At 43.3% G+C, this 14,805-nt stretch overlaps 3 protein-coding genes across 3 annotated transcripts; 1 reads left to right on the forward strand and 2 right to left on the reverse strand.

The window, feature by feature from the left end:
• Positions 1-1,099: 1,099 nt before the first annotated feature.
• LOC127752628 (uncharacterized) lies at positions 1,100-8,932 on the reverse strand. Its single transcript, XM_052278037.1, has 10 exons — positions 8,862-8,932; positions 8,640-8,690; positions 7,569-8,490; positions 6,572-6,727; positions 6,292-6,461; positions 4,121-4,282; positions 3,898-3,948; positions 2,807-3,728; positions 1,929-2,084; positions 1,100-1,819 (listed from the first exon to the last, which is right to left on the reverse strand). The coding sequence occupies exons 3-10, from the start codon at positions 8,433-8,435 to the stop codon at positions 1,646-1,648; spliced, it is 2,658 nt and encodes an 885-aa protein (XP_052133997.1). The 5' UTR covers positions 8,436-8,490; positions 8,640-8,690; positions 8,862-8,932; the 3' UTR covers positions 1,100-1,645.
• A 799-nt stretch (positions 8,933-9,731) lies between these two features.
• LOC127752629 (E3 ubiquitin-protein ligase RDUF2-like) lies at positions 9,732-10,385 on the forward strand. The gene has a single exon (XM_052278038.1). It carries the CDS (start codon positions 9,732-9,734, stop codon positions 10,383-10,385), a length of 654 nt encoding a protein of 217 aa, XP_052133998.1.
• A 1,095-nt stretch (positions 10,386-11,480) lies between these two features.
• On the reverse strand, positions 11,481-14,326 carry LOC127752828 (putative F-box/LRR-repeat protein At4g13960). The gene is made up of 5 exons (XM_052278261.1): positions 14,271-14,326; positions 14,039-14,093; positions 12,958-13,846; positions 12,072-12,227; positions 11,481-11,969 (listed from the first exon to the last, which is right to left on the reverse strand). Exons 3-5 carry the CDS (start codon positions 13,789-13,791, stop codon positions 11,796-11,798), a joined length of 1,164 nt encoding a protein of 387 aa, XP_052134221.1. The 5' UTR covers positions 13,792-13,846; positions 14,039-14,093; positions 14,271-14,326; the 3' UTR covers positions 11,481-11,795.
• Positions 14,327-14,805: the final 479 nt, after the last annotated feature.

Here is a 14,805-nt window from a genome sequence, read left to right on the forward strand (position 1 = left end):
TTTGTTGGGACGCTGGGTGTATTTGCGGTTTTACTTTAGTCCCTCTGATGGAAGATGGATGGTTCAGATTAACAGAAAATGGAGGAGATTTCCCTTTGGACCGACAACCAACACTTTTACATCATGTAGCGTGTAGTTCTTTCTTTCTTGCTTGTCTCAGGTAGTTTTGGGTATACTGTCGTGGTTAAATTTGTAACAGTTTCTCCTCAAAATAAAGATGAAATTTGGCCGGCTAATCCTTTGTCAACCCGGCAAAAAAAAAAAACTTTCAAAAGTCTAGAACAACATTATTTTGTGACTATAAGAGGAATGGATACTGTACTCCTATAAGAAACAATATTTATGCTAATGGTGAAACGTCCCCTCGTTGGACCATCACGCCTGCAACATATATATGGTGTCATCTCATAGGCATTTGTAGATCACTATGGGTCAATTTGGAGAAGCTTCTGGAAATTGCATTTTCCCTAAAATCTTTAGCTGCTAGAAGCTTTCTCAAATAGTTTAGATTTTTATCCAAATTTTGAGAATTTGTAGTTATGTAATCCAGAAAATGAACTAAAAGTCAAAATCTAGGTTGGGTTTCATAGCTTCTCTAGATTCTCACCAGCTGTATATCAAAATCTTAATCTCCACAAACAGGTCTTATGTCTCTCTCACCACTTACTAACTACAACAATGCTACGATCAGTCAGCGGCAGAGCCAAAATATTTGCGGGCCTAGGGCTGATTTAACACGTTAGAAATTATATATTTTATTTTTTTTATATAATTTCTAAAAGATTTACATAGAGTTTTGAAGCAAGCATGGTAACTCAAGCCCCTTATAACTAGTGTTTGAGCCAACCTATTAGCTATATGGTCGGCTGGCCCCACAACTATTTCACAAACACCCTTGAGAGTCTTAAATTTTTCATGTGTAAATCCATTAAGATTTGCATAAATGATCCCATTAAAATGTGAAGTACTAATAGTCGGCCCCACATGACAAAAATTCATGGCTCCGCCGTTTGCTACGACAGCTTCGCTGAAAATCTTATCAGCTTGCTACGACAGTTTGCGACATTTTCTTTCAAAGAATACAACGTGTGACGCAGCAGATTCCATAACCATGTGTGCGAGTGTGTGACAGTTTTCATTTTCATAACAAAGATATAACTGTATTAAAAAAAATAACAGTTTTGTGATGTTTCTTGTTTTCCACTGATATAAAAATTGTTGCAGCTCGTTGATATATAACCATGTTCATTATTTCTAGAACTACCTAAAATTAAGATCTCATGTGAACATTAGAAGCATGGAAGGGGATAGAGCCAGCAGAGTCATAGGAGTGTAACATCATGTCAGTAAAACATAAAGGCCAAATAGAGTACCCAAGCATGTACATGCAGACATGCAGTATCTTCTGTACAACAGAACATCACAGAAGGATGCAAGTACAGGAACCAATACATGATTGCTTCTACTGACATCATAGCACCAAACAAAAGCAGTAAACATGTCTATGTGCTTTCTGACTCAACTGGAATCAACGAATGTAACTGCAAGAGAGCGATTTTTGAATGGAATGTTCAGAGAATGCTTGATCCTTTTTGACGTTTCATATCTCCTCAGACCAGAAAATTGCAGGTCACGCATACTCGATCTAGCACCAGCGTATGATCTGAACCTGAGCAGAGGTCAGTCCACTATTAACAAAGAAGTTGACCACATCTTTGACCAGGGGATCACCCTCCGAGCATACAACTTCGACGAGGGTAAGGTGCTCACATGTAAATGATCTATCTTCAAGCTTGCCAATGATTCTTTCCGGCGTATTCTGATGATATTATAGAAAGAAAACAAATAAGCTACATCCCTGATTGACATGTGTGTTTGTGAAAGATCTCTCGAGAAGGGTCAGTATACATATGGATGAAACGATTTACCTTTTCAAGTTCCAGAGTTAGCTTCTCCAGTTTTGGTGCGTTCTGAAGGAAGACAACCAATCCATAGAAGTTTGCATCCAAACACCATTGACCAAGAGTCAGGCTGACAAGATTGTTGAATTTTGGGTACAATTGCAAATTGTTTTCCATTGTCAGCTGCACGATACTGAAATGATTATGTTGCAACAGAAAACCCTTGCCATGTTATAGACAAAATTTCCAACAAAACATGAAAAACACAATCCAGCGCACTAACATTATGCGATAAAAGACCATAATAGCACATGCGATTTAATTGTCAGGATGCTTTTGATGCAATTTAAGTAGCTACGCCAGTCTAAACACAACACAAAAAACTATTGCAAGACTTTCAACAATTGCGGAGACATTTCCATTTGTATGTTGACTTTGAGGTTGTCTTGATTTTCAAATTTATGTGCAGTAATGACAACTGAAATTAGACAAACACTCAGATTTCTCAAAATATGAATATGAATCTTCAGTTGACAACCCAATATTACAGTGAACAAGAACATGTCGAGTTACCAAATGGGAAATGCTCCAGTTTCATTGTGAAATTGAATAGCCAACTTAGATAGTTCATGTCTGCTTGACCCCAACAGCTTGATTTATATACAAATGAACTGACTACACGAAATAGCTAGATTGCATTGATGATTGATGTCATCAGTCATCCTTACAACACATCATGATTTCACGCATAAGAATTAGTTATGCAACGCTTAGTTTTGCCGGTGCTATTGTGAAGTGTCAATAAGAAACACCATGCTTGAGTTTTTCCTTTTTCATATCGACAACTACATTGAGATGCATGGATGTAATAAGGAAAGGGGGATGTGTGAGACCAATAACCATACCTTCCTCCCAAAATAATCGAACTCCAATCTTTTAGCAGCAGAAAGGCTCCTGAGATTTTGGCAGAAATCACTAGAGTCTTGTACATCATAAAGTACTAGAATTGAAGTCACTAGTAATGGCATGTCGTTGAACACATATATGCCGTTCACAGGCCTCCACAACTTCAGATAAGTAACACTCGGGGTCGAAATAGTAGTCCTGAACTTATAGGAGAACTGAGTGCTCTTGATGGTCAAAACCTTCAGTGTCCTGGAGGAGATCTCAACATCCGCAACGATGGATTCATCTAAAAAGAGATTTTCCAATACTGGACAACCCATCTCGAGTTGCTGGAAGAAACCTGGCATCATAAGAACATTGATGAACTTGATTCTTGTGAGGTAGCGGCAGGTAAACGCAGAGTGATCGAGCTTCAATGCGTCATACAGCACAAGAATATCCAGAACCCAGGGCTGCTTCTGCATAGCGTGGGTAATCCATCTGTTCATATCTGCCTCGTCCGAGGTGCCTTCGAATCCGTCCAATCTGCAGCACCTGAACCGGAACGTGCGTATCGGGGCGGCCGGGTTGCGGAGCTCCAGCACCCTATCCATGAACATCTTGAATGCCGACTCCCTCTCTTGATCATACTCTTCCCACTCAGTGTCGCTCCGCTGGAACTCGCCGACGTCGGCGTTGATGCAGGGCACGGAGCGCCAGAGGTTGAGCCACCGCCGCGACAGCACGCACGTCTGCACAGCCTGGCGCGTGGTCAGGAAAGACATGATGTTGAGGATGACGTCGTCCGGGACGTCGCTGAACCAGTCCCCGTCGTCAGTGTGCGCTGGGGCCGTGACCCCCCTCCTCTTGCTAGGCGACCCCTCCATGGCGGCCGAGCACGCGCGCAGAGGCGTTTCGTCGAACAGGTGGCGCGCGTAGAAACTGCACGAGAGAGGAAAACCAAGAATCAAGAACCCAACAACCCGCAGCTCAACTCCCAGCACAAGAATCGAGATCGTAGCACAAGAAACGACGCTCGAGAAGAAATTGATTGGTCAGGGAAGAACATCCAGAGAAGGAGGATCGATGCAAGAAGAGTTGGAAGCCGTACCTCGAAACCGCTCGGGCAGGCGTTTCGTCGAACAGGTGGAGCGCGTGGGAACTGCACAAGACCAAAAGAATCAAGAAGCCATGAATCCACAGCACGACTCCAAGCAAGATTTGAGATCGTAACACAGCAAAGCACGCTCGAGGAGAGATTGATCCGTGAAGAACATTTTAGGGGAGGGGATCGATGCATGGAGAGATGGAAGGGAGGAGGGAGCTGTGTGTACCTCGAAATGTCGAATTCGCGCTTCGCCTCGCGCGCTCCGGGGAAAGGTTCACTGCTCCCTCGATGGAAACATGGGCGGTTCAGGTTGGATAAATGTGTCTGCCGGAATGAAATACTCTGCCCGGTTAAATAATACTGCCTCCGTTTCACGACACAAGTCATTCTAGCATTTCCCACATTTATATTGATGTTAATGAATCTAGACAAATAATGAATCTAGACAAATATCAATATAAATATGCGAAATGCCAAAATGACTTACGTGGTAAAATAGAGGAAGTACTTGGGGTAATGTGGTTATAGAATCTAGTCTACTCCATAAGTCCCAAAAAAACCCTTATAGAACAACGAATCTGAGCTACCATTTGTCCATCAAACTACTCTAAATTTAATTAAGTTTATAAATAAATATAGTAATATTTATTACACCAAATAAGTTTCATTGAATCTATAATCGAATATATTTTCATGATATAATTGTTTTGAGTTGAAAATGTTAGTATTTTTTTTTACAAATTTGACCAAACTTGAAACATATTTACTTTGATCAAAGTTAAAAATGACTTGTAATTTGAAGTAGAGCGAGTAGTCAATAAATAAATTTTGATCATAATAGTTAGGGTTAATTGGATCCATGCCACTACAACTTTACCAAATTAAAAACATGCCATTACTATTCGTCGTATAGGCTACATGCCACTGGAAATTTCTAAAATTGAAACCATGCCACTCTTGTCACGTTTTCCGTCTCCTCTCTCATGCCGTCTCCGTTCCTTCAGTTTAATCGTTTCCCCTTATGTTTCCTCTCCTCTCCTCTCCTTTTCTTCTCCTCTCCTCTCTTCCGACCAACCTCCCACCACCACACCGCTCCTCCTCCTCCTGCTGTTGCTGCAACCGTGCTGCCCTCGGGAAACTAAGTCTTTGATCACCGCCGGTAAACAACAAACCAAATAAAAAACCCTTCTTGCGGTGGTTTCTGGGCAGATCTGAGAGAGAACAAAAAGTGATTAGGCGGATCCTTTTCCGATGGCTTCTTCCCCTTCCTCTTCCTCCTCCTCCTCCCCTTCCGTCACCGGTGCCGCGCCGGCGTCCTCCTCCTGCTGGTGCTACAGCTGTGACCCCTTCGTGCACGCTGCCCCTCACGAAGACTCCATCGTCGCCTGCCCGGACTACGGCGGTGTCATCCTCGAGGAGATGGGTGCGCCCCCACCACGCACCGCCTGCCTTCGCCACCCGCGCGCGCACCACACCAACGACCTGCGCATGCGACGGACACACCGCGCTGCCGCAGCAGCGGCGGCTAGCGATCACTCGCCATTCAACCCCGTCATCGTGCCTCACCGCTCCCCCGCTGCCGTAGCTGCTGGCGACGACGACGGTGCGGGCTCTGGCCTCCGCCCGCTCCCAGAGACCATGTCAGACTTCCTCATGGGCTATGCCTTCGAGCGTCTCCTCGACTAGCTCACCCAGATCGAAGCCGGCGGCCTCGCCCACATGAGGGAGAACCTGCCGGCCTGCAAGGCCTCCATCCCCATGCCGCGGGGCCGTCCACTCACCCAGCTCAATCGTCGGAGAGGAGACAGAAAAAGTGACGAGAGTGGCATGGTTCCAATTTTAGAAATTTTAAGTGGCATGTGACTGATATGACGAATAGTGGTGGTATTTTTTTAATTTAGCAAAGTTGCAGTGGCATAGATCCAATTAACCCTTTAAACAACATCAAATCAAATCTAAAATTAAGTTTGAAAAATTTAAAAATGTAACTTATAAGCATACAAACATAAGTGAAACTAATAGGGTTATATATATATATATATATATATGTCTCCGTTACCACCTAATACTACTACAGTGCTACGACAGCTTCACCCAGAATCTGATAAGCCGATGCCACTGCATCGAATTCTTCAGGTGAAACTGCACCGCCATTACACGAGTATCTGAATCGACGATGTTGGTACCCCATGTTTGTGAAATTTTGGATCAAAGAATACAATGTGTGACACAGATTCCATAATCATGTGTGTGACAGTGGTGTTTCATAACAAATATATAATTGTATGAAAAAATTAACAGTTTTGTGATTTTCTTATTTTCCACTGATACAAAAAATTGTTGCAGCTTGTTGATATATAACCAATTAACCATGCAGGTTACACATCCTTGATCTACATCCGGCGTATGATATGAACCTGAGCAGAGGTCAGTCCACTATTAACAAAGAAGGTGACCACATCTTTGACCAGGGGATCATCCTCCGAGCATACGATTTCAACACGCGTAAGGTGCTCACATGTAAATGATCTATCTTCAATCTTGCCAATGATTCTTTGTGTTTTTTCCTGATAATAATATAGCAACAAAATAAAATAAGCTATATTCTCGATTGACATGTGTTCTTGTGAAAAATCTTTCAAGAAGGATCAGTAGACATTTGTAGGAAAATATTTACCTTTTCAATCTTTAGAGTTAGCTTCTCCAGTTTTGGTGAAGTCTGAAGGAAGACCATCAATCCATAGAAGTTTGCATCCAGACACCATTGACCAAGAGTCAGTCTGACAAGATTGTTGAATTTTGGGTACAATTGCAAATTGTTTTCCATTGTCAGCTGCACAGTATTGAAATGATCATGTGGCAACAGAGAAAACCTTGCCATGTTATAGACAAAATTCCCACTAAACATGACAACACAATCCAGAGCACTAACACTATGACAATAGAAAGAAATGATGTCAACAAAAAACCAGAGAATTGCAAAACTCAAAGAGACCCTAAACATGACAATGCAATCCAAAGGACTAACATTGTGCCACAACAGAAAGAAATTATTTCAACAAAAAACCAGAATATACGATACTATACTAGTTTGCCTTCACCAAGTCTCTCGATGCAAGTTAGGTAGCTACACTAGTCTAAACAAAATGCAAAAAACTATTATGTGGTAGCAGGAGTAAGACTTTCAACATTTGCTGAGGCATTTCCATTTGTATGTTAACTTTGAGTATGTCTTAATTTTCAAATTTATGTGCAGCAATGTCAATTGAAGTTAGACAATCACTCAGATTTCTGAAATGATGAATTTTCAGTTGCCAACCCAATATTGCAGCAAACAAGAGCATGTCGAGTTACCAAATGGGAAATGCTCCAGTTTCATTGTGAAATCGAATAGCCAGCTAAGATAGTTCAGGTCTGCTTGACCAACAGGTTGATTTATATACAAATGAACTGACAACATGAAATAAATTACATCGAATGGTTGATGGCATCAGTCATTCTTACAACACATCATGATTTCCCACATAAGAATTCGTCTTAATTTGCCAGTGCAATTCTGAAGTGTCAATAAGAAACAACATGCTTGAGTTTGTTTTCTTTTTTCGTATCAATACGTACATTAAGATGCATGGATATAATAAGGAAAGTGGGATGCGTAAGACCAATAAGCATACCTCTTTCCCAATATAATTGAACTCCAAACTTTTAGCAGCAGAAAGGCTCCTGAGATTTTGGAAGAAATCACCAGAGTCTTGCACATGATAAAGTACCAGTAATGAAGTCACTAGTAATGGCATGTCATTAAACACACAGCTATCCACAGGCCTCCACAACTTCAGATAAGTAACACTCGGGGTCGAAATAGTAGTCTTGTCACTGGAGAACAGAGTGTTCTTGATGGTCAAAACCTTCAGTGTTTGGGAGGAGATCTCAACATCATTAACGGCGCATTCATCTAAGAAGAGACTTTCCCATGCTGGACAGCCCATCTCGAGTTGCTTGAAGAATCCTTCCATCAAAACAACACTGGTGAACTCAATTCTTGTGAGATAGCGGGAAGCAAACTCGGAGTGGTCGAGATACAATTTGTCACACAGCACAACAATATCCAGAACACGTGCCTGCTTCTGCACAGCGTGGCTAATCCATGCGTTGATATCTTCAGGGTCCGAGATATCATCGAATCCTTCATCCAATTCAAATTTGCACCTGAACTGAAACGTGCTTATCAAGGCAGCAGGGTCACGGAGCTCCATCACCCTCTCCATGAACATAATGAACGCCAATTCCGTCTTTTCATCATAGTATCCTTCCGAGTCGGAGTCCCGCGTGAACTCGTCTATGTCGGAGTTGATGCAGGGCACGGAGCGCCAGAGGTTGCGCCACCGCCGCGACAGCACGCACGTCTGCACAGCCTGGCGCGTGGTCAGGAAGGACATGATGTTGAGAATGATGTCGTCCGGGACGTCGCTGAACCAGTCCCCGTCGTCAGTGTGCGCTGGGGCCGTGACCCCCCTGCTCTTGCTAGGCGAACCCTCCATGGCGGCCGAGCACGCGCGCAGAGGCGTTTCGTCGAACAGGTGGCGCGCGTGGAACCTGCACGAGAGAGGAAGACCAGGAATCAGGAACCGAACAACCCGCAGCTCAACTCCAAGCACAAGAAACGACGTTCGAGAAGACATTGATTGGTCAGGGAAGAACATATAGAGAAGAAGGATCGATGCAAGAAGAGTTGGAAGCCGTACCTCGAAACCGCGCAGGCAGGCGTTTCGTCGAACAGGTGGCGCGCGTGGAAACTGCACAAGACCAAAGAATCAATAAGCAATGAATCCACAGCACAACTCCAAGCAAGATTTGAGATCGTAACACAGCAAAGCACGCTCGAGGAGAGATTGATCCGTGAAGAACATTCTAGGGGAGGGGATCGATGCATGGAGAGATGGAAGGGAGGAGGGAGCTGTATGTACCTCGAAATGTCGAATTCGCGATTCGCCTCGAGCGCTCCGGGGAATGGTTTTTTTACTGCTCCCTCGATGGAAACATGGACGGTTCAGGTTGGATAAATGTGTCTGCTGCAATGAAATACTCTGTCCGGTTAAATAATACTAATGTGGTTGTAGAATCTAGTCGTACTTCATCCATTTCATATTATAAGTCATTTTGTGTTGCATGTTATAAGTTAGTTTTACTTTGGTTAAAATCAAACTACTCCAAATTTAATCAAGTTTATAAATAAATATAGTAATATTTGTAACACCAAATAAGTTACACTGAATCTATAATCGAATATATTTATAATATATTTATCTTGGGTTAAAAATGTTAGTATTTTTTTATACAAACTTGACCAAACTTGAAACAGATTGACTTTGATCAAAGTCAAAAATGACTTGTAATCTGAAACAGAGCGAGTAGTAATTAAGTTAATTTTGATCATAATAATTAGGGTTAATTGGATCATGCCACTGCAACTTTGCTAAATTAAAAAAAAATGCCACTACTATTTGTCATATCAGCTACAATGCCACTCGAAATTTCTAAAATTAGAACCATGCCACTCCCGTCACATTTTCTGTCTCCTCTCTCACACCGTCTTCGTCCCCTCTCCCCCAGTTTAATCGTTTCCCCTCATGTTTCCTCTCCTATCCTCTCCTCTCCTCCGACCAACCTCCCACCACAACACCGCTCCTCCTCCTCCTCCTCCGCCTCCTGCTGCAACCGCGCCGCCCTCAGGAACCTAAGTCCTTGACCACCGCCGGTAAACAACAAACCAAACAAAAATCCCTTCTTGCAGTGGTTTCCGAGCAGATCCGAGAGAGAACAAAAAGTGGTTTCCGATGGCTTCTTCCCCTTCCTCTTCCTTCTCCTCCTCCCCTTCCGCTGCCGGTGCTGCGCCGGCGTCCTCCTCCTACTGGTGCTACAATTGCGACCCCTTCGTGCGTGCCACCCCTCACGATGACTCCGCTATCGCCTACCCGAACTACGGCGGCGGCATCCTCGAGGAGATGGGTGCACCCCCACCGCGCACCGCCTACCTCCGCCACCCGTGCGCGCACCACGCCAAAGACCTGCGCCTGCGACGGACATGCTGCACTGACGCAGCGGCGGCGGCCGATGACCGCTCGCCGTTCAACCCCGTCATCGTGCTTTGCCGCTCCCCCACTGTTGTAGCTACCGGCGACGATGACTCCCTCGCCACGGTTACTAGCTTCGAGCTCTTCTACGACGACGGCATGGGCTCCGGCCTCCGCCCGCTCCCGGAGACCATGTGGGACTTCCTCATGGGCTCTGTCTTCGAGCGTCTCCTCGACCAGCTCACCCAGATCGAAGCCGGCGGCCTCTCCCGCGCAAGGGAGAACCCGCCGGCCTCCAAGGCCTCCATCTCCATGCCGCGGGGCCGCCCACTCGCCCAGTTCAATCGCCGGAGAGGAGACAGAAAAAGTGACGGGAGTGGCATGGTTTTAATTTTAGAAATTTCGAGTGACATGTAGCTGATACGATGAATATTAGTGATATTTTTTTAATTTGGCAAAGTTGCAGTGGCATGGATCGAATTAACCCTTTAAACAACATCAAATCAAATCTAAAATTAAGTTTGAAAATTTAAAATGTAGCTTATAAGCATACAAACATAAGTGAAACAAATAGGGTTATATATATGTCTCCCTTTACCACCTACTCCTACAACAGTGGTACGACAGCTTCACCCAAAATCTGATAAGCCGATGCCACTGCATCGAATTCTTCAGGTGCAACTGCACCGCCATTACACGAGTCTCTGAATCGACGATGTTGGTGCCCCATGTTTGTGAAATTTTGGATCAAAGAATACAATGTGTGACACAGATTCCATAACCATGTGTGTGACAGTGGTGTTTCATAACAAATATATAGTTGTATGAAAAAATTAACAGCTTTTTGATTTTGTTGTTTTCCACTGATACAGAAAATTGTTGCAGCTTGTTGATATATAACCATGCTCATTATTTCCAGTAAAATCCACTCCTTCCGTTTCATATTCATATAATAAGTTGTTTTGACTTTTTTTAAAAAAACATTTTTAAACTTGACCAAGTTTGTTGGAAAAATAAAAATATTTCCAACGCAAAATATAAATATGTTCAATGTTACATTTAATAAAACTAATTTCAAGATGTTATTCAATTTTTCTATAAACTTTGTTAAACCTAAAAAAAATGACTAGTAAAAAAACAGTCAAAAGCAACTTATAATATGAAACAGCGGAAGTAATTTTTTATTTCATGTGTACATTACACAAAAAGAAAAAAAATCTAATGAGTCGTACTGAAGGGGATAGAGCCAGAGTCATGGATTGGGATCCCATGCAGTTTGAATAGGGACTGCAAGTTTAGCAGTCTTATATCTTCACTACCATCAGATCAAAGGTTTCAACGGCCTGGATTTAGGAGCAATACTGTTTGTCAGCATTGGTGCGATCTGAGTCCTTGTTATTTGATCCAAAGATGGTTATATGACTGCTAAAGTTACAGTCATACAAGCAAAGGTGATCTCAATTCCAGTCATGGTGTATAACATCACGTCGGGAAAATATAAAGGCAAAATAATAGAGTACTCAAGCATCAACTTGCAGTACGTCTTGGTTATAGGACAATAGAACATCAACAGAACAAGGTGACAGACCTTTCACTTACATAGTACTACTAAGACATGATTGTTTCTACTCACATCATAGCACCAAACAAGAGCAGTATACATGTTTATATGTGCTTTCGGACTCAACTGGAGCAACAAATGTTATGATATGAACCTGAGCAGAGGTCAGTCCACTATTAACAAAGAAGTTCACCACGTCTTTGACCAGGGGATCATCCTCCGAGCATAAGACTTCAACACACGTAAGGTGCTCACATGTACTTGATCTACACCCGGCGTATGATATGAACCTGAGGAGAGGTCAGTCCACTATTTACAAAGAAGTTCACCACGTCTTCGACCAGGGGATCATCCTCCGAGCATACGACTTCAACACGCGTAAGGTGCTCACATGTAAATGATCTATCTTCAAGTTTGCCAATGATTCTTTGTGGTTTTTCCTGGTGATAATATAGCAACAAAATAAGATGAGCTACATTCTCGATTGACATGTGAAAAATGATTCAAGAAGGATAAATATGCATTTGGAGGAAAAGATTTACCTTTTCAAGCTTTAGAGTTAGCTTCTCCAGTTTTGGTGAGGTCTGAAGGAAGACCGTCAATCCATAGAAGTTTGCATCCAGACACCATTGACCGAGAGTCAGGCTGACAAGATTGTTGAATTTTGGGTACAATTGCAAATTGTTTTCAATTGTCAGCTGCACAATATTGAAATGATTATGTGGCAACAGAAAAAATCATGCCATGTCATAGACAAAATTTCACACTAAACATGACAACACAATCCAAAGCACTAACATTATGCCAACCAAAAACCAGAATAAATGATACTATACTAGTTTGCTTTCACCAAGACTTTCGTTGAAAGTTAGGTAGTTACACTAGTCTAATCACAATGCAAAAAACTATTGTGCGGTAGCAGCAGGAGTAAGACTTTCAACATTTGCTGAGGCATTTCCATTTGTATGTTGACTTTGAGTATGTCTTAATTTTCAAATTCATGTGCATTAATGTCAATTGAAGTTAGACAATCACCCGGATTTCTTAAAAGATAAATTTTCATTTGCGAACCCAATATTGCAGCAAACAAGAGCATGTTGAGTTACCAAATGGGAAATGCTCCAGTTTCATTGTGAAATCAAATAGCCAACTTCTTGCTTGACCAACAGGTTGATTGGTATACAAATAAACTGACAACATGAAATAGATTGCATCGAATGGTTGATGGCATCAGTGATCCTTAAAATCATCATGATTTCACACATAAGAATTAGTTATGCAACGCTTAGTTTTGAAGGTGTAATTGTGAATTGTGAAGTGTCAATAAGAAACACCGAGCTTGAGTTTTTTCCTTTTTCATATCAATATCTACATTAAGATTCCTGGATATAATAAGGAAAGTGAGATGTGTAAGACCAATAAGCTTACCTTTTTTCTTCTCCCAACATAATCGAACTCCAAACTTTTAGCAGCAGAAAGGCTCCTGAGATTTTGGAAAAAATCACCAGAGTCTTGCACATGATAAAGTACCAGTAATGAAGTCACTAGTAATGGCATGTCATTAAGCACATATGTGCCATTCAAAGGGCTCCACAACTTCAGATAAGTAACACTGGGGGTCGAAATAGTAGTCTTGTTGCCATAGGAGACATGAGTATTCTTGATGGTCAAAACCTTCAGTGTCTGGGAGGAGATCTCAACATCCTCAACGCTGCATTCATCTAAGAAGAGACCTCTTATTGCTGGACAGCCCATCTCGAGTTGCTTGAAGAATCCTTGCATCAAAATAACATTGGTGAACTCAATTCTTCTGAGGTAGCGGCAATTGAATGCAGAGTGATTGAGCTCCAATTTGTCACACAGCAGGACAATATCCAGAAAGTGGGGCTGCTTCTGCACAGCGTGGCTAATCCATCCGTTGATAACTTCCGAGTCCAAGATATGGTTGATTTCCTCATTCAAATCCAATATGCACCTGAACCGAAACGTGTGTATCAAGGGGGCGGGGTCGCGGAGCTCATTCAGCCTTTCCATGAACATCTTGAACGCCAATTCCGTCTCTTGATCATAGTGCTCGGTATCTCTCCGCTTGAACTCGCTGATGTCAGCGTTGATGCAGGGCACGGTGCGCCAGAGGTTGCGCCACCGCCGCGACAGCACGCACATCCGCACAGCCTGGCGCATGGTCAGGAAGGACATGATGCGGAAGACGATGTCGTCGGGGAGGGTGCTGAGCCTGATCTTGCCAGGCGACCCCTCCATGGTGGCCGAGCACGCGCGCAGAGTCGTTTCGTCGAACAGATGGCGCGCGTGGAAACTGCACACAGAAGAGGAAGACCAAGAATCAGGAACCCATCAACCTGCAGCTTAACTTCGAAGAAATATCTGACACCGTAACACAAGAAACAACGGTTACAACGCTCGGGCAGTTTTTCCGTGAAGAACATCCAGAGAAGAAGGATCGATGCAAGAAGAGTTGGGAGGAAGGAAGGAAGGAAAGGAGCCATACCTCGAAATCGCTCGCTCAGGCAGGCGTTTCGTCGAACAGGTGGCGCGCGTGGAAACTGCACAAGACCCAAGAATCAATAAGCCATGAATCCACAGCAGCACAACTCCGAGCAAGATTCGAGATCTCAGCGCAAGAAACCACGCTCGAGCAGTGATTGATCCGTGAAGAACATCTAGAGGAGGGAGGGGATCGATGCAAGAAGAGATGGAAGGGAGGAGGGAGCTGTACATACCTCGAAATCGCGATTCGCTGCCCTCGAGCGCTCCGGGTAATGGGAGATACGCTTCCTTCGCCACTGCTACTGACTGGTGGGGACACTGCTGTATATCATAGTAAAAAAGGGACCGGTCCGGCGGTTGAACCGGAAAAACTGGAACCGTTGACCATGACGGCTCGGTTCAGCACAAAGACCGTCCCCGCAGTCGGACCGGTAAAAATCGGATAAACCGGGTAGTTTTTATGGACCGCTGAACCGGTGCGGTTATGTAGAACTGGGTGGTTTTGTGTTTGGACACACAATACCCTTCCTTTTGCTTGTCTTGGTAGTTGGTACTATGAACTCACAGGTAATATTAAAAAATGGATAAGCCACCCTAGGGTTTTTGACATACTATAGAAATTTGGACCGTCATCCAGATCCACTCAACCTCTCACATTCTCAATTTCTCTAAGCTCAAACTCAATTGCTGGAGAAACCTTTTTAATCTCGGTTTGTACCCTCCTGTAGTCCCGATTATGCAACCGGGACTAAAGATTTTCATCTTTAA

This window comes from Oryza glaberrima, chromosome 10, assembly GCF_000147395.1.
Source record: "Oryza glaberrima chromosome 10, OglaRS2, whole genome shotgun sequence".
Lineage (NCBI taxonomy): Eukaryota > Viridiplantae > Streptophyta > Magnoliopsida > Poales > Poaceae > Oryza > Oryza glaberrima.

What these genes read in the sequence shown, in the direction of transcription:
- LOC127752828 (XM_052278261.1), bottom strand. Translation starts at nt 13,791, where the DNA reads ATGGAGGGGTCGCCTGGCAAGATCAGGCTCAGCACCCTCCCCGACGAC. An exon ending in ATGTTGGGAGAAGAAAAAAG is followed by an intron (nt 12,228 to 12,957) that starts GTAAGCTTATTG and finishes AATATTGTGCAG; the next exon opens with CTGACAATTGAAAACAATTT. An exon ending in TAACTCTAAAGCTTGAAAAG is followed by an intron (nt 11,970 to 12,071) that starts GTAAATCTTTTC and finishes TATTATCACCAG; the next exon opens with GAAAAACCACAAAGAATCAT.
- LOC127752629 (XM_052278038.1), top strand. Translation starts at nt 9,732, where the DNA reads ATGGCTTCTTCCCCTTCCTCTTCCTTCTCCTCCTCCCCTTCCGCTGCC.
- LOC127752628 (XM_052278037.1), bottom strand. Translation starts at nt 8,435, where the DNA reads ATGGAGGGTTCGCCTAGCAAGAGCAGGGGGGTCACGGCCCCAGCGCAC. An exon ending in TCAATTATATTGGGAAAGAG is followed by an intron (nt 6,728 to 7,568) that starts GTATGCTTATTG and finishes AATACTGTGCAG; the next exon opens with CTGACAATGGAAAACAATTT. An exon ending in CCTGCCCGAGCGGTTTCGAG is followed by an intron (nt 3,729 to 3,897) that starts GTACGGCTTCCA and finishes TCTCTCGTGCAG; the next exon opens with TTTCTACGCGCGCCACCTGT.